At 42.1% G+C, this 24,177-nt stretch overlaps 1 protein-coding gene across 1 annotated transcript in view; it reads left to right on the top strand.

Annotated features, from left to right (window-relative positions):
* The first annotated feature begins 649 nt into the window (after window positions 1–649).
* Window positions 650–24,177, top strand: part of ephx2 (epoxide hydrolase 2, cytoplasmic) — a 39,845-nt gene continuing 16,317 nt past the window's right edge. Inside the window, exons 1-8 of the mRNA XM_036955234.2 lie at window positions 650–1,034; window positions 2,854–2,932; window positions 7,775–7,934; window positions 8,029–8,219; window positions 12,282–12,404; window positions 12,614–12,685; window positions 19,679–19,774; window positions 20,760–20,838. Coding sequence (XP_036811129.1) covers window positions 931–1,034; window positions 2,854–2,932; window positions 7,775–7,934; window positions 8,029–8,219; window positions 12,282–12,404; window positions 12,614–12,685; window positions 19,679–19,774; window positions 20,760–20,838 — 904 coding nt within the window. The 5' untranslated portion in view covers window positions 650–930. The remainder of the gene's footprint in view (window positions 1,035–2,853; window positions 2,933–7,774; window positions 7,935–8,028; window positions 8,220–12,281; window positions 12,405–12,613; window positions 12,686–19,678; window positions 19,775–20,759; window positions 20,839–24,177) is intronic.

Genomic DNA, 24,177 nt, shown 5'->3' with positions numbered 1-24,177 from the left:
ACAGAACATCCCTGGTCATCCCTACTGTCTCTGATCTGGTGGACTCACTAAACACAAATGCTTCATTTGGAAAAGATGTCTGAGTGTTGGAGTGAGCCCCTGTCTATCTTCCAATTATAATTGTAATAATTTTCTGGTTTGCTTAATATAAGGAATTTGAAATGATTTATACTTTTACTTTGGATTGCTTAAAGTAAAGATACCTTAAAATTAGAAAATGACTCTAGTAAAAGTGAAAGTCACCCAGTAAAATACTACTTGAGAAAAAGTCTAAATGTATTTGGTTTAAATAAATATACTTAAGAATCAAAAGTAAATGCAGTTGCTAAAATATACTTATATATACTTATATATACTTATACTCAAGTATGACAATTTAGTACTTTTTCCACCGCTGCCCACACTGTTCACACACCTATTGTTGGCGGAAAGAAAATGTTGCTGTTTTAAAGTTAATTTCCTGCAATTCTACGCATTATGTGTTTATACGATGTCAGGGGTCGAAGCCCAACCGAGTAAAAAATAAATAAATGAACATAGAGAATGGAAGAAAGTCATTCATGAATGTGTTTCAAAACATCTATAAGCGCTCATACAACGAGCTGTGAATTTGAGTGTGATATTTGCCTGTTTTGAATTGAAACTGGTCAGTAGACGCGTTTTAGGGAAGTTTTACGGGTTGCGTTCAAGGCCGTCTTACTACTACAGTCGCGCTGCGCTGATTATTAGACATATTAGACAGTTTCTCAAGTGTTCAGCGGCGCGATTACGATGAACGCATCCATTTGTTTAATGGGAGGGGTTGTGTAACCGTATGAAAAGTCAGAAAACTTTCTTTCTACATAAATATTTTCAGTAGTTCAGAGTTTCGCTTTGACTCTTTTCTACCCAGTGCCCTGTAAAGATTCCCCGGACAGAGAGATCGGTGAAATGGCGAGCAAGAAGGCAGTTTTGTTCAATCTGTGGGGTGTCGTGGTTTCTCCCAGACCCGCAGAAGCTTTCCTCAAATTCGAAGAGACCCACAAACTCCCCAGGTAGGAATACATATTTTCCAGGGGTGAGAGATCGTGCAGAGTGCTGGAAGACACTAAAACTGTACACGCATACTTGAAACATAACAATGCCTTTCTAGGGAGTTTTTCCTATCCACCGTGCATCTACAACTGCATTACTTACTGTTTTGGGGTTTTAGGCTGGGTTTCTGTACAGCACTTTGAGATATCTGCTGATGTAAGAAGGGCTTTATAAATAAAATTTGATTGATTGATTATACAAGCATGTCGTAACTGAAAGGATAGTTTTACGGTAGTCTCTGTACGTTCTGCGGACTGTCGGGGATAGCCCCTTTATTGCGGCCCCTTTTTCCTTGTTCCGAATCAATCTGCTAACGGTTTTTACATGGCCTGAAGGGAAGAAAATATACAGTTTTTACAAAAATAAATGTGAAAATTGCTCTAAACTTCTACAGACAGCAGTGGTGTAGCGCAGTTTCTTAGACCCCGCCAGGTCGGAACTAGCCTCCCCAACCAATAAATAAATAAATTACACATTGCCATGGGTACAGATACATTTTTTTGTTGTTGTAGATAAATTCGTGTTATTTTACACATTTTGCCATAAGCGTGTTTTAGCGCTCAGGGATTATTGAAAGATGGGACAATCTCAATTTTTTCCCAGACAAATATTTGTCTTAATTTAACCCAATTTGGAATATATATTTTCGATAGACCAAATTATCAGCGATAACAGTAAAGGAAGAACCTCCCCCGCAAAAATGTATTCATAAAATACAACTAACTGGATTTATGTCAACTCTGTCAGACACCATCAAAGGCTCGTTGATTTTTTTACAATTATTGTCCAAAGGCCTTGATAGTTTAATTCTAACAGTAGATTATTCAAACATGTAACACAAAACTCCAACCTTATATTTGTTTTGTTTTATAGTACTATTAAATGCTTCAGGGTTTATTTTGTTAGCATTTTTCTGGCACATTTTTCAAGATTTCGAACATGAAACAACGTTTTATAATGCAAATGTTATCTCTTTGGTCGAGAACAGCAAATGCAGTGCATTCGCAAAGTACTCAGACCCCTTGACTTTTTTCCACATTACAGCCTTATTATTAAATGTATTCAATTATTATTTTTTATCATCAATCTACACACAATAGCATCTAATGACAAAGCAAAAACATATAATTTTTTTTGCGTTTCTTATTTACATTTATAAGTATTTAGACATTTTGCTATAAGACTCGAAATTGAGTTCAAATCCTTATGGTATAGCTGACTATGCTCTTTCCAGATTCATTTAGTATTTTAGACAAATGTGACAGAGTTGACCAAATCTCCAGACACATCTTTTAGGAATCACATTTTTTTTTAGATAAATATTGTTTAAAGTCACAGAGGGAAACTACATACCATCATTTTTCGGTTAATATCCTTTATTGACAGTTTGTTTTATATTTTAAACACTTTTTTTTTTTTGGAGAGTTTGAAATTGAGATTCTTTGGACAAGGGCATTTCCATGTAACATCTAATATTTTCCCTTGTAAAATTCCCCTAAATGTACATTTTAATCTCAAATAATGCAACAAAATAATATCCCCGCCGGACAAGGATTCTCCCGACTTTCAAGAATCCTTGAGCAAATGTCCTGCTATTCTACACATTTTGCCATTCAGTCTAAGATTTTTGTTGTTGTTGTGGTTTTAAAGCTAATTTGCTGTAATAATATATATATATATATTTAAATCATAGCATATGACGCGCTATGCCAGTGACAGACAGATTAGATTGTGCAATATGTTTGTGCTGTCTGAATGTATGCTTATGTTCTGGTTTAGTGGTTTTCTGGAGAAGCTGGTGACAAACGAGAACAGCGCCATGCAACGTGCAGAGAGGGGCAAACTCTCCCTCTCTCAGGTGAGTTACGCGCACGTACACAAGCACGTACACACGCACACAGACGCACACACATACACACACACACATACACACACACGCACGCGCGTGCACGCACGCACGCACGCACGCACGCACGCACACACTCACACAGAGACAGGTCGCCTAAACAGACAAATAATGTCAAGTTCAAACTACTAACATGGTCAGAACTCCGTTACCAAGCTGTTAACTCCAAAAGTTCAAGATCTTGATCATTGTTTCCTCAGTGACCCCTAGAACTGGTACAAACACAAATAATATAGCCTATATTATAATCCATGGTAATGGATTATTGAAATGTGTCTTCTGTTGAAATGTGTCTTCTATTGAAATGTGTCTTCTATTGAAATGTGTCTTCTATTGAAATGTGTCTTCTATTGAAATGTGTCTTCTATTGAAATGTGTCTTCTATTGAAATGTGTCTTCTATTTGAATGTGTCTTCTATTTGAATGTGTCTTCTATTTGAATGTGTCTTCTATTGAAATGTGTCTTCTATTGAAATGTGTCTTCTGTTGAAATGTGTCTTCTATTGAAATGTGTCTTCTATTGAAATGTGTCTTCTATTGAAATGTGTCTTCTATTGAAATGTGTCTTCTATTTGAATGTGTCTTCTATTTGAATGTGTCTTCTATTGAAATGTGTCTTCTATTGAAATGTGTCTTCTATTGAAATGTGTCTTCTATTGAAATGTGTCTTCTATTGAAATGTGTCTTCTGTTGAAATGTGTCTTCTGTTTGAATGTGTCTTCTATTGAAATGTGTCTTCTATTGAAATGTGTCTTCTATTTGAATGTGTCTTCTATTGAAATGTGTCTTCTATTGAAATGTGTCTTCTATTGAAATGTGTCTTCTATTTGAATGTGTCTTCTATTGAAATGTGTCTTCTATTTGAATGTGTCTTCTATTGAAATGTGTCTTCTATTGAAATGTGTCTTCTATTTGAATGTGTCTTCTATTTTAATGTGTCTTCTATTGAAATGTGTCTTCTATTGAAATGTGTCTTCTATTGAAATGTGTCTTCTATTTGAATGTGTCTTCTATTTTAATGTGTCTTCTATTGAAATGTGTCTTCTATTGAAATGTGTCTTCTATTTGAATGTGTCTTCTATTGAAATGTGTCTTCTATTGAAATGTGTCTTCTATTGAAATGTGTCTTCTATTTGAATGTGTCTTCTATTGAAATGTGTCTTCTATTTGAATGTGTCTTCTATTGAAATGTGTCTTCTGTTGAAATGTGTCTTCTATTGAAATGTGTCTTCTATTTGAATGTGTCTTCTATTGAAATGTGTCTTCTATTGAAATGTGTCTTCTGTTGAAATGTGTCTTCTATTTGAATGTGTCTTCTATTGAAATGTGTCTTCTATTTGAATGTGTCTTCTATTGAAATGTGTCTTCTGTTGAAATGTGTCTTCTGTTGAAATGTGTCTTCTATTGAAATGTGTCTTCTATTTGAATGTGTCTTCTATTGAAATGTGTCTTCTATTGAAATGTGTCTTCTATTGAAATGTGTCTTCTATTTGAATGTGTCTTCTGTTGAAATGTGTCTTCTATTTGAATGTGTCTTCTATTGAAATGTGTCTTCTATTGAAATGTGTCTTCTATTTGAATGTGTCTTCTATTGAAATGTGTCTTCTGTTGAAATGTGTCTTCTATTGAAATGTGTCTTCTATTGAAATGTGTCTTCTATTGAAATGTGTCTTCTATTGAAATGTGTCTTCTATTTGAATGTGTCTTCTATTGAAATGTGTCTTCTATTGAAATGTGTCTTCTATTTGAATGTGTCTTCTATTTGAATGTGTCTTCTATTGAAATGTGTCTTCTATTGAAATGTGTCTTCTGTTGAAATGTGTCTTCTATTTGAATGTGTCTTCTATTTGAATGTGTCTTCTATTGAAATGTGTCTTCTATTGAAATGTGTCTTCTATTGAAATGTGTCTTCTATTTGAATGTGTCTTCTATTTGAATGTGTCTTCTATTGAAATGTGTCTTCTATTGAAATGTGTCTTCTATTGAAATGTGTCTTCTATTGAAATGTGTCTTCTATTGAAATGTGTCTTCTATTGAAATGTGTCTTCTATTGAAATGTGTCTTCTATTGAAATGTGTCTTCTATTGAAAGGTGTCTTCTATTGAAATGTGTCTTCTATTTGAATGTGTCTTCTATTGAAATGTGTCTTCTATTGAAATGTGTCTTCTATTTGAATGTGTCTTCTATTGAAATGTGTCTTCTATTGAAATGTGTCTTCTATTTGAATGTGTCTTCTATTTGAATGTGTCTTCTGTTGAAATGTGTCTTCTATTGAAATGTGTCTTCTATTTGAATGTGTCTTCTATTTTAATGTGTCTTCTATTGAAATGTGTCTTCTATTGAAATGTGTCTTCTATTTGAATGTGTCTTCTATTGAAATGTGTCTTCTATTGAAATGTGTCTTCTATTGAAATGTGTCTTCTGTTGAAATGTGTCTTCTATTTGAATGTGTCTTCTATTGAAATGTGTCTTCTATTTGAATGTGTCTTCTATTTGAATGTGTCTTCTATTGAAATGTGTCTTCTATTGAAATGTGTCTTCTATTGAAATGTGTCTTCTGTTGAAATGTGTCTTCTATTGAAATGTGTCTTCTATTTGAATGTGTCTTCTATTGAAATGTGTCTTCTATTGAAATGTGTCTTCTATTGAAATGTGTCTTCTATTGAAATGTGTCTTCTATTTGAATGTGTCTTCTATTTGAATGTGTCTTCTATTGAAATGTGTCTTCTATTGAAATGTGTCTTCTATTTGAATGTGTCTTCTATTTGAATGTGTCTTCTATTTGAATGTGTCTTCTATTGAAATGTGTCTTCTATTGAAATGTGTCTTCTATTGAAATGTGTCTTCTATTGAAATGTGTCTTCTATTGAAATGTGTCTTCTATTGAAAGGTGTCTTCTATTGAAATGTGTCTTCTATTTGAATGTGTCTTCTATTTGAATGTGTCTTCTGTTGACATGTGTCTTCTATTGAAATGTGTCTTCTATTTGAATGTGTCTTCTATTTTAATGTGTCTTCTATTGAAATGTGTCTTCTATTGAAATGTGTCTTCTATTTCAATGTGTCTTCTATTGAAATGTGTCTTCTATTGAAATGTGTCTTCTATTTGAATGTGTCTTCTATTGAAATGTGTCTTCTATTGAAATGTGTCTTCTATTTGAATGTGTCTTCTATTTGAATGTGTCTTCTATTGAAATGTGTCTTCTATTGAAATGTGTCTTCTATTTGAATGTGTCTTCTATTGAAATGTGTCTTCTGTTGAAATGTGTCTTCTATTGAAATGTGTCTTCTATTTGAATGTGTCTTCTATTGAAATGTGTCTTCTATTGAAATGTGTCTTCTATTGAAATGTGTCTTCTATTTGAATGTGTCTTCTATTGAAATGTGTCTTCTGTTGAAATGTGTCTTCTGTTGAAATGTGTCTTCTATTGAAATGTGTCTTCTATTGAAATGTGTCTTCTGTTGAAATGTGTCTTCTATTGAAATGTGTCTTCTATTGAAATGTGTCTTCTATTGAAATGTGTCTTCTATTGAAATGTGTCTTCTATTGAAATGTGTCTTCTATTGAAATGTGTCTTCTGTTGAAATGTGTCTTCTATTGAAATGTGTCTTCTATTGAAATGTGTCTTCTATTTGAATGTGTCTTCTATTGAAATGTGTCTTCTATTGAAATGTGTCTTCTATTGAAATGTGTCTTCTATTGAAATGTGTCTTCTATTGAAATGTGTCTTCTATTGAAATGTGTCTTCTATTGAAATGTGTCTTCTATTGAAATGTGTCTTCTATTGAAATGTGTCTTCTATTGAAATGTGTCTTCTATTGAAATGTGTCTTCTATTGAAATGTGTCTTCTATTTGAATGTGTCTTCTGTTGAAATGTGTCTTCTATTGAAATGTGTCTTCTATTGAAATGTGTCTTCTATTGAAATGTGTCTTCTGTTGAAATGTGTCTTCTATTTGAATGTGTCTTCTATTGAAATGTGTCTTCTATTTGAATGTGTCTTCTATTGAAATGTGTCTTCTATTTGAATGTGTCTTCTATTGAAATGTGTCTTCTGTTGAAATGTGTCTTCTATTGAAATGTGTCTTCTATTGAAATGTGTCTTCTGTTGAAATGTGTCTTCTATTGAAATGTGTCTTCTATTGAAATGTGTCTTCTATTGAAATGTGTCTTCTATTGAAATGTGTCTTCTATTGAAATGTGTCTTCTATTGAAATGTGTCTTCTGTTGAAATGTGTCTTCTATTGAAATGTGTCTTCTATTGAAATGTGTCTTCTATTTGAATGTGTCTTCTATTGAAATGTGTCTTCTATTGAAATGTGTCTTCTATTGAAATGTGTCTTCTATTGAAATGTGTCTTCTATTGAAATGTGTCTTCTATTGAAATGTGTCTTCTATTGAAATGTGTCTTCTATTGAAATGTGTCTTCTATTGAAATGTGTCTTCTATTTGAATGTGTCTTCTATTGAAATGTGTCTTCTGTTGAAATGTGTCTTCTATTGAAATGTGTCTTCTATTGAAATGTGTCTTCTATTGAAATGTGTCTTCTGTTGAAATGTGTCTTCTATTGAAATGTGTCTTCTATTGAAATGTGTCTTCTATTGAAATGTGTCTTCTGTTGAAATGTGTCTTCTATTGAAATGTGTCTTCTATTGAAATGTGTCTTCTATTGAAATGTGTCTTCTATTGAAATGTGTCTTCTATTGAAATGTGTCTTCCATGGAAATGATTGCATCACCTTGTGATGACACGTCAGTGTGTGTGTGTGTGTGTGTGTGTGTGTGTGTGTGTGTAGATGATCCCAGAGCTTGATGCAGAGTGTGTGAGTGCAGCATCAGATCAGAAGGTCAGTCTTCCTGCTGGGTTCTCTGTTAAGAGCCTGTTGGAGGAACTCAGAGACTCAACCACCGTCAACAAACACATTCTGCAGACCGTAGCTACGCTCCGCAGACAAGGTAACACACACACCCACACACACGCACATCTGACACACACCTTGTACACTCTAAGGTCACATGCCTAGTTCCGCGTCCTTGTGTTGTCTGTCAGGGTTATTGACAGGTGTGTTGGCCAACCAGTGGGTGGATGACAGTGGGTGTGGAGATAGCTCTGGACGTCTCCTCTCTCTGCTGGGCGGCCATTTTGATGTGGTGCTTCAGTCCTGTCGTACCGGCCTCAGGGTCCCAGAGGCCGACCTGTTCATCTCCGCTCTCAAACAGCTGGGAGTGCCTCCGAAACAGGTGCACACACACACACACACACACACACACACACACACACACACACACACACACACACACACAATCTGACTTGTCATCACTTCTCGCTTGTGAGAAGCAAGAATGCAAGAATGTCCTTGGAAGGCAAATTTCAAATGAAGACACATTACCAGAGAAGATACATTACCATGGAAGAGACATTACCATAGAAGGCTATTGCCATAGAAGATACATTACCATAGAAGAGACATTACTATAGAAGAGATATTACCATAGAAGAGACATAGAAGAGACATTACCATAGAAGAGACATAGAAGAGACATTACCATAGAAGATACATTACCATAGAGCGGACATAGAAGAGACATTACCATAGAAGAGACATTACCATAGAATAGACATTACCATAGAAGAGACATAGAAGAGACATTACCATAGAAGAGACATTGAAGAGACATTACCATAGAAGAGACATTACCATAGAAGAGACATTACCATAGAAGAGCCATAGAAGAGACATTACCATAGAAGAGACATAGAAGAGACATTACCATAGAAGAGCCATTACCATAGAAGAGACATAGAAGAGGCATTACCATAGAAGAGACATTACCATAGAAGAGACATTACCATAGAATAAATATTACCATAGAAGAGACATTACCATAGAAGGCTATTACCATAGAAGAGACATTACCATAGAATAAATATTACCATAGAAGAGACATTACCATAGAAGAGACATTACCATAGAAGAGACATTACCATAGAAGAGACATAGAAGGGAATTTACCATAGAAGAGACATTACCATAGAAGAGACATAGAAGAGACATTACCATAGAAGAGACATTACCATAGAATAGACATAGAAGAGACATTACCATAGAAGAGACATTACCATAGAATAGACATTACCATAGAAGAGACATTACCATAGAAGCGACATTACCATAGAATAGACATAGAAGAGACATTACCATAGAAGAGACATAGAAGAGACATTACCATAGAAGCGCCATAGAAGAGATATTACCATGGAAATAGACATTACCATAGAAGAGACATTACCATAGAACAGACATTACCATAGAAGACACAATACCATAGAAAATACATTACCATAGAAGAGACATTACCATAGAATAGACAGAATATACATTACCATAGAAGAGACATAGACAATACATTTCCGTAGAAGAGACATAGAAAAGACATTACCATAGAAGAGACAAAGAACAGACATTACCATGCAAGAGATGTTACCATAGAAGAGACATTACCATAGAAAAGACATTACCATAGAATACACAATACCATAGAAGAGACATAGAAGAGACATTACCATAGAAGAGACATAGAACACACAATACCATAGAATAGACATTACCATAGAATAGACATTACCATGGAATAGACATTACCATAGAATAGACATTACCATGGAAGAGACATAGAAGAGAGGTAGTAGAGACATTACCATAGAATATACATTACCATAGAATATACATTACCATAGAAGAGACATTACCATAGAAGAGACATTACCATAGAAGAGACATTACCATAGAAGAGACATTACCATGGAATAGACATTACCATAGAAGAGACATTACCATAGAAGAGACATTACCATAGAAGAGACATTACCATGGAATAGACATTACCATAGAAGACAGTAAATTACATGTGTGCACACACATTATCTTAATATGTAAATGTCATCAAATTAGCAACAACTCCTGACATCAATGTCTTGGAGTCACTGCTCGGAGCTCCCATGGAAAACATGAAATCGTCTGTCGTAGTAGCTGTTACAGTGCTTACATTCCTAACACCATCCACACCCCTTCCTTTACACAACTCTGTCTGCACACGACCTGAGAAACCCCATCTGACCTTCCTGTGTTGAGTCGCTCTCAGCTACTCCATCTCTCTTCCTCCCTCTATCTATCTATCCTTCTCCCTTCTCTCCTCCTCCTTCTCTCTTCTCTTCTCTCCTCCCTCTTCTCTCCCCCCTCTTCTCTCCTCCCCCTCTTCTCTTCTCTCCTCCCCTCTTCTCTCCTCCCTCTTCTCTCCGCCCTCTTCTCTCCTCCCCCTCTTCTCTTCTCTCCCCCCTCTTCTCTCCTCCCCTCTTCTCTTGTCTCTCCTCTCCTTTCTCTCCTCCTCCTTCTCTCTTCTATCTTCTATTCTCTCCTCCCCCTTCTCTCCTCCCCCTTCTCTCCTCTCTTCTCCCAGTTCTCTCCTCCCCCTTCTCTCCTCTCTTCTCCCAGTTCTCTCCTCCCCCTTCTCTCCTCTCTTCTCCCAGTTCTCTCCTCCCCCTTCTCTCCTCTCTTCTCCCAGTTCTCTCCTCCCCCTTCTCTCCTCTCTTCTCCCAGTTCTCTCCTCCCCCTTCTCTCCTCTCTTCTCCCTCTTCTCTCCTCCCCCTTCTCTCCTCTCTTCTCCTCCCTCTTCTCTCCTCCCCCTTCTCTCCTCTCTTCTCCCCGTTCTCTCCTCCTCCTTCTCTCTTCTCTTCTTCCCGTTCTCTCCTCCTCCTTCTCTCTTCTCTTCTCCCAGTTCTCTCCTCCCCTTCTCTCCTCTCTTCTCCCTCTTCTCTCCTCCCCCATTCTCTCCTCTCTTCTCCTCCCTCTTCTCTCCTCCCCCTTCTCTCCTCTCTTCTCCCCGTTCTCTCCTCCTCCTTCTCTCTTCTCTCCTCTCCTTTCTCTCCTCCTCCTTCTCTCTTCTATCTTCTATTCTCTCCTCCCCCTTCTCTCCTCCCCCTTCTCTCCTCTCTTCTCCCAGTTCTCTCCTCCCCCTTCTCTCCTCTCTTCTCCCAGTTCTCTCCTCCCCCTTCTCTCCTCTCTTCTCCCAGTTCTCTCCTCCCCCTTCTCTCCTCTCTTCTCCCAGTTCTCTCCTCCCCCTTCTCTCCTCTCTTCTCCCAGTTCTCTCCTCCCCCTTCTCTCCTCTCTTCTCCCTCTTCTCTCCTTCCCCTTCTCTCCTCTCTTCTCCCCGTTCTCTCCTCCTCCTTCTCTCCTCTCTTCTCCCCGTTCTCTCCTCCTCCTTCTCTCTTCTCTTCTCCCCGTTCTCTCCTCCTCCTTCTCTCCTCTCTTCTCCCTCTTCTCTCCTCCCCCTTCTCTCCTCTCTTCTCCCCGTTCTCTCCTCCTCCTTCTCTCTTCTCTTCTCCCCGTTCTCTCCTCCTCCTTCTCTCCTCTCTTCTCCCTCTTCTCTCCTCCCCCTTCTCTCCTCTCTTCTCCTCCCTCTTCTCTCCTCCCCCTTCTCTCCTCTCTTCTCCTCCCTCTTCTCTCCTCCCCCTTCTCTCCTCTCTTCTCCCAGTTCTCTCCTCCTCCTTCTCTCCTCTCTTCTCCCCGTTCTCTCCTCCCCCTTCTCTCCTCTCTTCTCCCCGTTCTCTCCTCCTCCTTCTCTCCTCTCTTCTCCCCGTTCTCTCCTCCCCCTTCTCTCTCCTCTCTCCTCCCTCTTCTCTCCTCCCCCTTCTCTCCTCCCCCTTCTCTCCTCTCTCCTCCCTCTTCTCTCCTCCCTCTTCTCTCCTCTCTTCTCCCCGTTCTCTCCTCCTCCTTCTCTCTCCTCGTCTCCTCCCTCTTCTCTCCTCCCTCTTCTCTCCTCCCCCTTCTCTCCTCTCTCCTCCCTCTTCTCTCCTCCCTCTTCTCTCCTCTCTTCTCCCTCTTCTCTCCTCCCCCTTCTCTCCTCTCTTCTCCTCCCTCTTCTCTCCTCCCTCTTCTCTCCTCTCTTCTCCTCCCTCTTCTCTCCTCCCTCTTCTCTCCTCCCTCTTCTCTCCTCTCTCCTCCCTCTTCTCTCCTCTCTTCTCCTCCCTCTTCTCTCCTCTCTTCTCCCCGTTCTCTCCTCCTCCTTCTCTCCTCTCTCCTCCCTCTTCTCTCCTCCTCCTTCTCTCCTCTCTTCTCCCCGTTCTCTCCTCCCCCTTCTCTCCTCTCTTCTCCCCGTTCTCTCCTTCTCTCTTCTCCTCCCCCTCCTTTTCCTCCTTTTCTTCTTCTTCCTCTATCCCTCCCTCCTCGCCTCTCCTTTTTCAAACTAACCCTAGACCATTTTGGTGTTATAAGTGGACAGCTGACCTGTCAGTCTGTATTTCAGGCTCTGTGGTTGGCTGATGATGAGAAGGGGGTGGGAGCAGCAGAGGCATTAGGGATGACAGCTGTTTTGGTGAAAGACCTGCCTGAAGCTCTGAAACAAGTAGAGACCTTCACTGGAGTGCAGGTAACACACACACACACCAACGTGTTGGAACTTTTGTTGTCGGTAAAAATGTCTGTGAGTAGGTGACGATTATTTAGCAGATTTGCAGTATTCAGCTGTCAGATTTGTTATCACAGACACCCCGATACACTCGCCAGCTGCATCATTCCAATCCCCTGATTTGATTTGGTGTGTGTGTGTGTTGTGTTGTGTTGTGTTGTGTTGTCCAGGTTGTAACAGGGGAAAGCTACCCAGCCTCTTGCAACCCAGAAGAAGTTTCTCATGGATATGTCACCGTCAAGGTAACACCCCCCCCCCCCCACAAACAAACACACAGCACAGACAATGCTGTATGTAGAAGAAAGCCTGTACATGATTACACAGTGTTCTTGAAGCTTGTTCCCCCACTCTCTCTCTCTCTTTCCCCCTCTCTCTCTCTCTCTCTCTCTCTCTTTTCCTCTCTCTCTCTCTCTCTCTCTCTCTTTTCCTCTCTCTCTCTCTCTCTCTCTCTCTCTCTCTGTCTGTCTCTGTCTCTCTCTCTGTCTCTCTCTCTCTCTCTCTCTCTCTCTGTCTCTGTCTCTGTCTCTCTCTCTGTCTCTCTCTCTCTCTCTCTCTCTCTGTCTCTCTCTCTCTTTTCCCCTCTCTCTCTCTCTCTCTTTCCCCCTCTCTCTCTCTCTCTCTCTCTCTTTTCCTCTCTCTCTCTCTCTCTCTCTCTCTCTCTCTCTCTCTCTCTCTCTCCTGCATTTAATTCAAATCAAGGGGCTTTATTGGCATGGGAAACATATGTTTACATCGCCAAAGCAAGTGAAATCGATAATAAACAAAAGTTAAATAAACAATAACAAATGAACAGTAAACATTAGACTCAAAAAAGTTCCAAAAGAATAAAGACATTTTGAATGTCGTATTATGTCTATATACAGTGTTGTAATGATGTGCAAATAGTTAAAGTACAAAAGGGATAAATAAATATAAATATAAATATGGTTGTATTTACAATGGTGTTTGTTCTTCACTGGTTGCCCTTTTCTTGTGGCAACAGGTCACACATCTTGCTGCTGTGATGGCACACTGTGGTATTTCACCCAGTAAATATGGGAGTTTATCAAAATTGGATTTGTTTTTAGTTGTGGGTCTGTGCAATCTGAGGGAAATATGGGTCTCTAATATGGTCATACATTGGGCAGGAGGTTAGGAAGTGCAGCTCAGTTTCCACCTCATTTTGTGGGCGGTGTGCACATAGCCTGTCTTCTCTTGAGAGCCAGGTCTCCCTACGGCAGGATTTCTCAATAGCAAGGCTTTGCTCACTGAGTCTGTACATAGTCAAAGCTTTCCTTAATTGTGGGTCAGTCGCAGTCGTCAGGTATTCTGCCACTGTGTACTCTCTGTTTAGGGCCAAATAGCATTCTAGTTTGGTCAGTTTTTTTGTTAATTCTTTCCAAAGTGTCAAGAAATTATCTTTTTGTTTTCTCATGATTAGGTTGGGTCTAATTGTGCTGTTGTCCTGGGGCTCTGTAGGGTGTGTTTGTGAACAGAGCCCCAGGACCAGCTCGCTTAGGGACTCTTCTCCAGGTTCATTTCTCTGTAGCTGATGGCTTTGTTATGGAACTTTTAAGGTGGTTGTAGAATTTAACTTCTCTTTTCTGGATTTTGATAATTACCGGGTAGTAATTATCTTTTAGTGATTAAAAGATATTGGTGATCCAATACCTTTGACGAATGAAGTCAAGCACCCTGTCATTCTCTCCAAAGACCTTCACATATCTACACTTATCCTCCGCCACATACATCAACAAACAAGACACGGTGGAAGGAACCACTTCTACGTCAAAGGTCTTGGATCACCAATTCAAACTCTGCGGCAAGGAAGATCATCTCAGAGTGTGTTGTGTGCAGAAGGCGAAGAGGCCAGGTTGGTGAGCAGAAGATGGCAGATTTGCCACTTGAAAGGATCGTGCCAGACATCCCACCATTTACCAATGTAGGTGTGGATTACTTTGGTCCTCTAGAAATCAGAAAAGAAAGAGGAAATGTGAAAAGAGATGGAGGGATCTTTACATGTATGTCTAGTGGAGCAATACACATTGAAATTGCTTACTCTCTTGACACGGATTTGCGTATCAACCCCATAAGAAGATTTATGTGCAGAAGAGGACAAGTACAACACGTACGATCTGATAATGGGACTAACTTCATTGGTTCTGAGAGAGAACTCAGAGAAGCTCTATCTGCTTTAAACCAAGGCAAGATGCTCTACTTCAGGAAGGAATACGATGGAGTTTCAATTCCCGCCCGGGGGGCGTCCCAACATGGAGGAGGTTAGGAAAGGGTCATTGGGATGATTCGCCAGGTGCTCCATTCTGTCCTGAAACAACAGAGCCTAGATGAGGAGCACACCGTGCTGTGTGAAGTAGAGGCTTTTCTAAACAGCCACCCAATCACCACGGTAATCAACGACCCCCTGGATCTAGAAGCTCTCACCCCAAATCACATTTTACTGTTAAAGTCAAATCTTGTCCTACCCTCTGGGAAGTTAATTTTTTTGTAAACGACATTGTTTTGGAAGAGATGGACACAGGAGTACTCTTGCGACTCTTGTAGGAAAGACAAAAGTGGGGTAAAGTGAAAACGCAGCTTCCGCGAAGGAGATGTGGTTCTGGTCATGAAGCCCACGGCACCACGTAGTGCCTGGATACTCGGAAAGGTTGTTGAGACCAAGCCTGATTCCAAGGGGTTACTAGGTGTAGTACACCTGAAGACAAGAAGCAATATTATAGAAAGACCAATATCCAAGATCTGCCTACTCCAAGAAGGTGAGGGGAAGAGGAAGCCCCCTTCAAGTAAAAACCTCTACAGGATCGGTGCCCCTCCCACCCGCGGGAAGGCTGAGTTAACGTAGGCTAATGTGATTAGCATGAGATTGTAAGTAACAAGAACATTTCCTAGGACATAGACATATCTGGTATTGGCAGAAAGCTTAAATTCTTGTTAATCTCATTGCACTGTCCAATTTATAGTAGCTATTACAGTGAAAGGATACCATGCAATGGTTTGAGGAGAGTTCACAGGTATGAACTTGAAAATGTATTAATAAACCAATTAGGCACATTTGGAGATGCAATGGTTCTTTGAATCAGTCTAAAGCTTTGCACTTACACTACTGCCATCTAGTGGCCCAAATCTAAATTGTGCCTGGGCTGGAACAATACATTATGGCCTTTCTCTTGCATTTCAAAGATAATTGTAAAAAAAAAAACCTCATTTTACCTCATTTTTGTTATATTCTCTTACATTAATTTCACATTTCGACAAACTTCAAAGTGTTGGTACCGTTGGTACCAAGAAATGGTACCAATAATGTGCATATCCTTGCTTCAGGTCCTGAGCTACAGGCAGTTAAATTAGGATATGTAATTTTAGGAGAACATTTTAAGAAAAAAAGGGGTCAGATCGTTAAGAGGTTTTAAGCTTTTCACATCAAGTCATATTGGCTCCAACGTGCAGTTGCTAAGGGGCAGCGATGCTCCACAGGCCATGGACCCTGCTGATAACCACAGTGTTGGAGATGAACCCCCAACACCGCTGTGAACCAATCGGTGTGGGGTTCTCCGGCGATCCCATAGAGGAGAAGGTGTTGACAACCCAGGATGCCCTGCTGTTACTGTCCACCCCATCTACATTTGAGTCCTGCAGGAAATGACAAACTGGGTGCTACAGGATGCTGCCATGTACGACCCGTCAACCTATTACAGAACTTACCTTGTTATAGGCTGAGCTGGTGCTAAGCAACTACAGAGTTTACCTTGTTATAGGCTGAGCTGGGGCTAAGCAACTACAGAGTTTACCTTGTTAAAGGCTGAGCTAGGGCTAAGCAACTACAGAGTTTACCTTGTTATAGGCTGAGCTGGGGCTAAGCAACTACAGAGTTTACCTTGTTAAAGGCTGAGCTGTGGCTAAATTACGACAGAGTTTACCTTGTTATAGGCTGAGCTGGGGCTAAGCAACTACAGAGTTTACCTTTATTATAGGCTGAGCTGTGGCTAAGCAACTACAGAGTTTACCTTGTTAAAGGCTGAGCTGTGGCTAAATTACGACAGAGTTTACCTTGTTATAGGCTGAGCTGGGGCTAAGCAACTACAGAGTTTACCTTGTTAAAGGCTGAGCTGGGGCTAAGCAACTACAGAGTTTACCTTGTTAAAGGCTGAGCTGTGGCTAAATTACGACAGAGTTTACCTTGTTAAAGGCTGAGCTGGGGCTAAGTTATTACAGAGTTTACCTTGTTACAGGCTGAGCTAGGGCTAAGCTACGACAGAGTTTACCTTGTTAAAGGCTGAGCTGGGGCTAACTGGTTGTTATAGGCTGAACTGAGGCTAACTGGTTATTATGGGCTGAACTGAGGCTAACTGGTTGTTATAGGCTGAGTTGGGGCTAACTGGTTGTTATAGGCTGAACTGAGGCTAACTGGTTGTTATAGGCTGAGCGGTTGTTATAGGCTGAGCGGTTGTTATAGGCTGAACTGAGGCTAACTGGTTGTTATAGGCTGAGCTGGGGCTAACTGGTTGTTATAGGCTGAGCTGAGGCTAACTGGTTGTTATAGGCTGAGCGGTTGTTATAGGCTGAGTGGTTGTTATAGGCTGAACTGAGGCTAACTGGTTGTTATAGGCTGAGCTGGGGCTAACTGGTTGTTATAGGCTGAGCTGGGGCTAACTGGTTGTTATGGAATGAACTGAGGCAGGCTGGTTGTTATGGGCTGAACTGAGGCAGGCTGGTTGTTATAGGCTGAACTGAGGCTAACTGGTTGTTATGGGCTGAACTGAGGCTAACTGGTTGTTATGGGCTGAACTGAGGCTAAGTTGTGATAACCTCTGATCCTGCAGATCATCCCTCCATGACGACACAAACACAGAGCATAGTTTCTTTTCACATCGTTTCTGTCCTAAGTCAGAGAACAGTTAGGGTCCGGTGTGTAGGAGCCATTTTGGCCTGTTTATGAGTTGTGTATATGTTGTCTGTCAAATAGTTTTAAAAAAAACTTGTTTTGTACACTAGAGGGCACTATATTGTTGGGGTCATGGGTCACTGGTCTCGTGTGCATATACAGTGGGGCAAAAAAGTATTTAGTCATGCACCATTTGTGCAAGTTCTCCCACTTAAAAAGATGAGAGAGGCCTGTAATTTTCATCATAGGTACACTTCAACTATGACAGACAAAATGAGAAAAAAAAATCCAGAAAATCACATTGTAGGATTTTTAATGAATTTATTTGCAAATTATGGGTTAACACAGGTGAGAGGAAGGGTTAGTACAGGTGACCAGGAAGGGTTAGTACAGGTGAGAGGAAGGGTTAGTACAGGTGACCAGGAAGGGTTAGTACAGATGACCAGGAAGGGTTAGTACAGGTGACCAGGAAGGGTTAGTACAGGTGACAAGGAAGGGTTAGTACAGGTGACCAGGAAGGGTTAGTACAGGTGAGAGGAAGGGTTAACACAGGTGAGAGGAAGGGTTGGTACAGGTGATCAGGAAGGGTTAGTACAGGTGACCAGGAAGGGTTAGTACAGGTGACCAGGAAGGGTTAGTACAGGTGACCAGGAAGGGTTAGTACAGGTGACCAGGAAGGGTTGCTACATGTGAGAGGAAGGGTTAGTACAGGTGACCAGGAAGGGTTACTACAGGTGACCAGGAAGGGTTACTACAGGTGAGAGGAAGGGTTACTACAGGTGAGAGGAAGGGTTAGTACAGGTGAGAGGAAGGGTTAGTACAGGTGAGAGGAAGGGTTACTACAGGTGACCAGGAAGGGTTACTACAGGTGAGAGGAAGGGTTACTACAGGTGAGAGGAAGGGTTAGTACAGGTGAGAGGAAGGGTTAGTACAGGTGACCAGGAAGGGTTAGTACAGGTGACCAGGAAGGGTTAGTACAGGTGACCAGGAAGGGTTACTACAAGTGAGAGGAAGGGTTAGTACAGGTGACCAGGAAGGGTTAGTACAGGTGACCAGGAAGGGTTACTACAGGTGAGAGGAAGGGTTAGTACAGGTGATCAGGAAGGGTTAGTACAGGTGACCAGGAAGGGTTAGTACAGGTGACCAGGAAGGGTTAGTACAGGTGATCAGGAAGGGTTAGTACAGGTAACCAGGAAGGGTTAGTACAGGTGACCAGGAAGGGTTTAGTACAGGTGACCAGGAAGGGTTAGTACAGGTGACCAGGAAGGGTTAGTACAGGTGACCAGGAAGGGTTAGTACAGGTGACCAGGAAGGGTTACTACACGTGTATAAATGGGAACTTCACCCCAAAAGAGTAATGTTTGTATGTGTTATGGACAGCTCTCTCCTGTGTATGTGTTATGGACAGCTCTCTCCTGTGTATGTGTTATGGACAGCTCTCTCCTGTGCCTGTGTTATGGACAGCTCTCTCCTGTGTATGTGTTATGGACAGCTCTCTCCTGTGCCTGTGTTATGGACAGCTCTCTCCTGTGTATGTGTTATGGACAGCTCTCTCCTGTGCCTGTGTTATGGACAGCTCTCTCCTGTGTATGTGTTATGGACAGCTCTCTCCTGTGTATGTGTTATGGACAGCTCTCTCCTGTGCCTGTGTTATGGACAGCTCTCTCCTGTGCCTGTGTTATGGACAGCTCTCTCCTGTGTATGTGTTATGGACAGCTCTCTCCTGTGCCTGTGTTATGGACAGCTCTCTCCTGTGTATGTGTTATGGACAGCTCTCTCCTGTGTATGTGTTATGGACAGCTCTCTCCTGTGCCTGTGTTATGGACAGCTCTCTCCTGTGTATGTGTTATGGACAGCTCTCTCCTGTGCCTGTGTTATGGACAGCTCTCTCCTGTGCCTGTGTTATGGACAGCTCTCTCCTGTGTATGTGTTATGGACAGCTCTCTCCTGTGCCTGTGTTATGGACAGCTCTCTCCTGTGTATGTGTTATGGACAGCTCTCTCCTGTGTATGTGTTATGGACAGCTCTCTCCTGTGCCTGTGTTATGGACAGCTCTCTCCTGTGCCTGTGTTATGGACAGCTCTCTCCTGTGCCTGTGTTATGGACAGCTCTCTCCTGTGCCTGTGGCAGATCATAGAGAATCAAAAGTAAGCTCTGCATGCATTATTTGGTGTTTTACTCTCTCTCTGTCTCTCTCTCTCTCTCTCTCTCTTTCCCTCTCTTTCTGTCTCTCTCTCTCTCTGTCTCTCTCTCTGTCTCTCTCTCTCTCTCTCTCTCTCTCTCTCTCTGTCTCTGTCTCTGTCTCTCTCACTCTGTCTCTGTTGCTGTCTCTCTCTCTGTCTCTCTCTCTCTCTAGCCCGATGTAAAGCTGCACTATGTGGAGATTGGGGCGGGGCCTCCGGTCATGCTGTGTCATGGCTTCCCTGAGAGCTGGTATTCCTGGAGATACCAGGTAAACACACATAGTACTCACACACACACACAGACACACAGACACACACTGACAGACACACACTGACAGACACACACCGACAGACACACACTGACAGACACACTGACACACACACATAGTACTCACACACACTAACAGACACACACACATAGTACTCACACACACGACTACTAACTCATACTCCTCTCTCTCTCTCTCTCTCTCTCTCTCCTGCATTTAATTCAAATCAAGGGGCTTTATTGGCATGGGAAACATATGTTTACATCGCCAAAGCAAGTGAAATCGATAATAAACAAAAGTTAAATAAACAATAACAAATGAACAGTAAACATTAGACTCACAAAAGTTCCAAAAGAATAAAGACATTTTGAATGTCGTATTATGTCTATATACAGTGTTGTAATGATGTGCAAATAGTTAAAGTACAAAACGAAAATAATCAACATAAATATGGGTTGTTTTTACAATGATGTTTGTTCTTCACTGGTTGCCCTTTTCTCGTGGCATCAGGTCACAAATCTTGCTGCTGTGATGGCACACTGTGGAATTTCACCCAGTAGATATCAAAATTGGTTATGTTTTCAAATTCTTTGTTGATCTGTGTAATCTGAGAGAAATATGTCTCTCTAATATGGTCATACATTGGGCAGGAGGTTAGGAAGTGCAGCTCAGTTTCCACCTCATTTTGTGGGCAGTGTGCACATAGCCTGCCATCTCTTGAGAGCCAGGTCTGCCTACGGCGGCCTTTCTCAATAGCAAGGCTTTGCTGACTAATTGTGGGTCAGTCACAGTGGTCAGGTATTCTGCCACTGTGTCATCTCTCTGTTTAGGGCCAAATAGCATTCTAGTTTGCTCTGTTTTTTTGTTAATTCTTTCCAATGTGTCAAGTAATTATCTTTTTGTTTTCTCATGATTTGGTTGGGTCTAATTGTGCTGCTGTCCTGGGGCTTTGTGGGGTGTGTTTGTGTCTCTCTCTGTCTGTCAGATCCCAGCTCTGGCAGATGCAGGGTTTAGAGTGGTTTCTCTGGACATGAAGGGCTATGGACAGTCTACAGCTCCACCAGGTTTGTGTGTTTGTGTGTGTGTGTGTGTGTGTGTGTGTGTGTGTGTGTGTGTGTGTGTGTGTGTGTGTTGTGTGTGTTTGTGTGTGTGTGTGTTGTGTGTGTTTGTGTGTGTGTGTGTGCGTGTGTGTGTGTGTGTGTGTGTGTGTTGACAGTGACCCATCATTTTGAGAAGCACCGTCTTTCCTTTCTCACACTGGAGGGTTGCAGTTACACTACATGACCAAAAGTCAAGCGGTTCCCCTTTTCTGTTATACAGCCTCCTCTCTCCTGGGAAGGCTTTCCACTAGATGTTGGAACATTGCTGCTATAACAGCCTCCACTCTTCTGGGAAGGCTTTCCACTAGATGATGGAACATTGCTGCTATAACAGCCTCCACTCTTCTGGGAAGGCTTTCCACTAGATGTTGGAACATTGCTGCTATAACAGCCTCCACTCTTCTGGGAAGGCTTTCCACTAGATGTTGGAACATTACTGCTATAACAGCCTCTACTCTGCTGGGAAGGCTTTCCACTAGATGTAGGAACATTGCTGCTATAACAGCCTCCACTCTTCTGGGAAGGCTTTCCACTAGATGATGGAACATTGCTGCTATAACAGCCTCCTCTCTGCTGGGAAGGCTTTCCACTAGATGTTGGAACATTGCTGCTATAACAGCCTCCACTCTTCTGGGAAGGCTTTCCACTAGATGTAGGAACATTGCTGCTATAACAGCCTCCACTCTTCTGGGAAGGCTTTCCACTAGATGTAGGAACATTGCTGCTATAACAGCCTCCACTCTTCTGGGAAGGCTTTCCACTAGATGTAGGAACATTGCTGCTATAACAGCCTCCTCTCTGCTGGGAAGGCTTTCCACTAGATGTTGGAACATTGCTGCTATAACAGCCTCCACTCTTCTGGGAAGGCTTTCCACTAGATGTAGGAACATTGCTGCTATAACAGCCTCCACTCTCCTGGGAAGGCTTTCCACTAGATGTAGGAACATTGCTGCTATAACAGCCTCCACTCTCCTGGGAAGGCTTTCCACTAGATGTTGGAACATTGCTGCTATAACAGCCTCTACTCTGCTGGGAAGGCTTTCCACTAGATGTTGGAACATTGCTGCTATAACAGCCTCCACTCTCCTGGGAAGGCTTTCCACTAGATGTAGGAACATTGCTGCTATAACAGCCTCCACTCTTCTGGGAAGGCTTTCCACTAGATATAGGAACATTGCTGCTATAACAGCCTCCTCTCTGCTGGGAAGGCTTTCCACTAGATGTAGGAACATTGCTGCTATAACAGCCTCCACTCTTCTGGGAAGGCTTTCCACTAGATATAGGAACATTGCTGCTATAACAGCCTCCTCTCTGCTGGGAAGGCTTTCCACTAGATGTAGGAACATTGCTGCTATAACAGCCTCCTCTCTGCTGGGAAGGCTTTCCACTAGATGTAGGAACATTGCTGCTATAACAGCCTCCACTCTTCTGGGAAGGCTTTCCACTAGATGTAGGAACATTGCTGCTATAACAGCCTCCTCTCTGCTGGGAAGGCTTTCCACTAGATGTAGGAACATTGCTGCTATAACAGCCTCCACTCTTCTGGGAAGGCTTTCCACTAGATGTAGGAACATTGCTGCTATAACAGCCTCCACTCTTCTGGGAAGGCTTTCCACTAGATGTAGGAACATTGCTGCTATAACAGCCTCCTCTCTTCTGGGAAGGCTTTCCACTAGATGATGGAACATTGCTGCTATAACAGCCTCCACTCTTCTGGGAAGGCTTTCCACTAGATGTTGGAACATTGCTGCTATAACAGCCTCCACTCTTCTGGGAAGGCTTTCCACTAGATGTTGGAACATTGCTGCTATAACAGCCTCCACTCTTCTGGGAAGGCTTTCCACTAGATGTTGGAACATTACTGCTATAACAGCCTCCAGTCTGCTGGGAAGGCTTTCCACTAGATGTTGGAACATTGCTGCTATAACAGCCTCCACTCTTCTGGGAGGCTTTCCACTAGATGTTGGAACATTGCTGCTATAACAGCCTCCACTCTCCTGGGAAGGCTTTCCACTAGATGTTGGAACATTGCTGCTATAACAGCCTCCACTCTCCTGGGAAGGCTTTCCACTAGATGTTGGAACATTGCTGCTATAACAGCCTCCACTCTGCTGGGAAGGCTTTCCACTAGATGTTGGAGCATTGCTGCTATAACAGCCTCCTCTCTGCTGGGAAGGCTTTCCACTAGATGTTGGAACATTGCTGCTATAACAGCCTCCACTCTTCTGGGAAGGCTTTCCACTAGATGTTGGAACATTGCTGCAGAGACTTGCTTCCATTCAGCCACAAGAGCATTAGTGAGGTCAGGCATTGATGTTGGGCGATTAGGCCTGGATCACAGTCGGCGTTCCAATTCATCCCAAAGGTGTTTGATGGGGTTGAGGTCAGGGCTCTGTGCAGGACAGTCAAGTTCTTCCACACCGATCTCGACAAACCATTTCTGTATGGACATCGCTTTGTGCATTGCTTGCTGTTTGGCGGTTTTAGGCTGCGTTTCTGTACAGCACTTTGATATATCAGCTGATGTAAGAAGGGCTATATAAATATAACCATGAAAAACAGCCCCAGACCATTATTCCTCTTCCACCAAACTTTACAGTTGGCATCATGCGTTCGGGCAGGTAGCGTTCTCCTGGCATCAGCCGAACCCAGATTCGTCTTTCGTGATTCCTCACTACAGAGAAAGCATTTCCACTGTCCAATGGCGGCGAGCTTCACCCAACTCCAGACGACGCTTGGCATTGCGCATGGTGATCTGAGGCTTGTGGGCCGGCTGCTCGGCCACACATTTCATGAAGCTCCCGACTAACAGTTATTGTGCTGACGTTGCTTTCAGAGGAACTCGGTGGTGAGTGTTGCAACCGAGGACAGACTGTTGCAACTACGTGCTTCTGCATACGGCGGTCCAGTTCTGTGAGCTTTGTGTTGTCCACATACTGTTGGCCATGTAGACATGTACACATTAGAGACCACAGGACACAACTTGTTCTCTGCAGTTTTAAGGTCTCCCTGTATCTTTACTGTCCTTTTATCTACAACATAATAACACCATCATTATCACACTGTCTCTGTCTGTCTCTGTCGGTCTCTGTCTGTCTCTGTCTCTCTCTGTCTCTGTCTGTCTCTGTCTCTGTCGGTCTCTGTCTCTGTCTCCGTTGGTCTCTGTCTCTGTCGGTCTCTGTCTGTCTCTGTCTCTGTCGGTCTCTGTCTCTGTCTCAGTCTGTCTCTGTCGGTCTCTGTCTCTGTCTGTCTCTGTCTGTCGGTCTCGGTCTCTGTCGGTCTCTGTCTGTCTCTGTCTGTCTC

Source organism: Oncorhynchus mykiss, chromosome 19 (assembly GCF_057628025.1).
Source record: "Oncorhynchus mykiss isolate SJ-2025 chromosome 19, ASM5762802v1, whole genome shotgun sequence".
NCBI lineage: Eukaryota > Metazoa > Chordata > Actinopteri > Salmoniformes > Salmonidae > Oncorhynchus > Oncorhynchus mykiss.
Note: the sequence above shows the minus strand (reverse complement) of the source record. Positions and strands in the feature narration are given on the sequence as shown.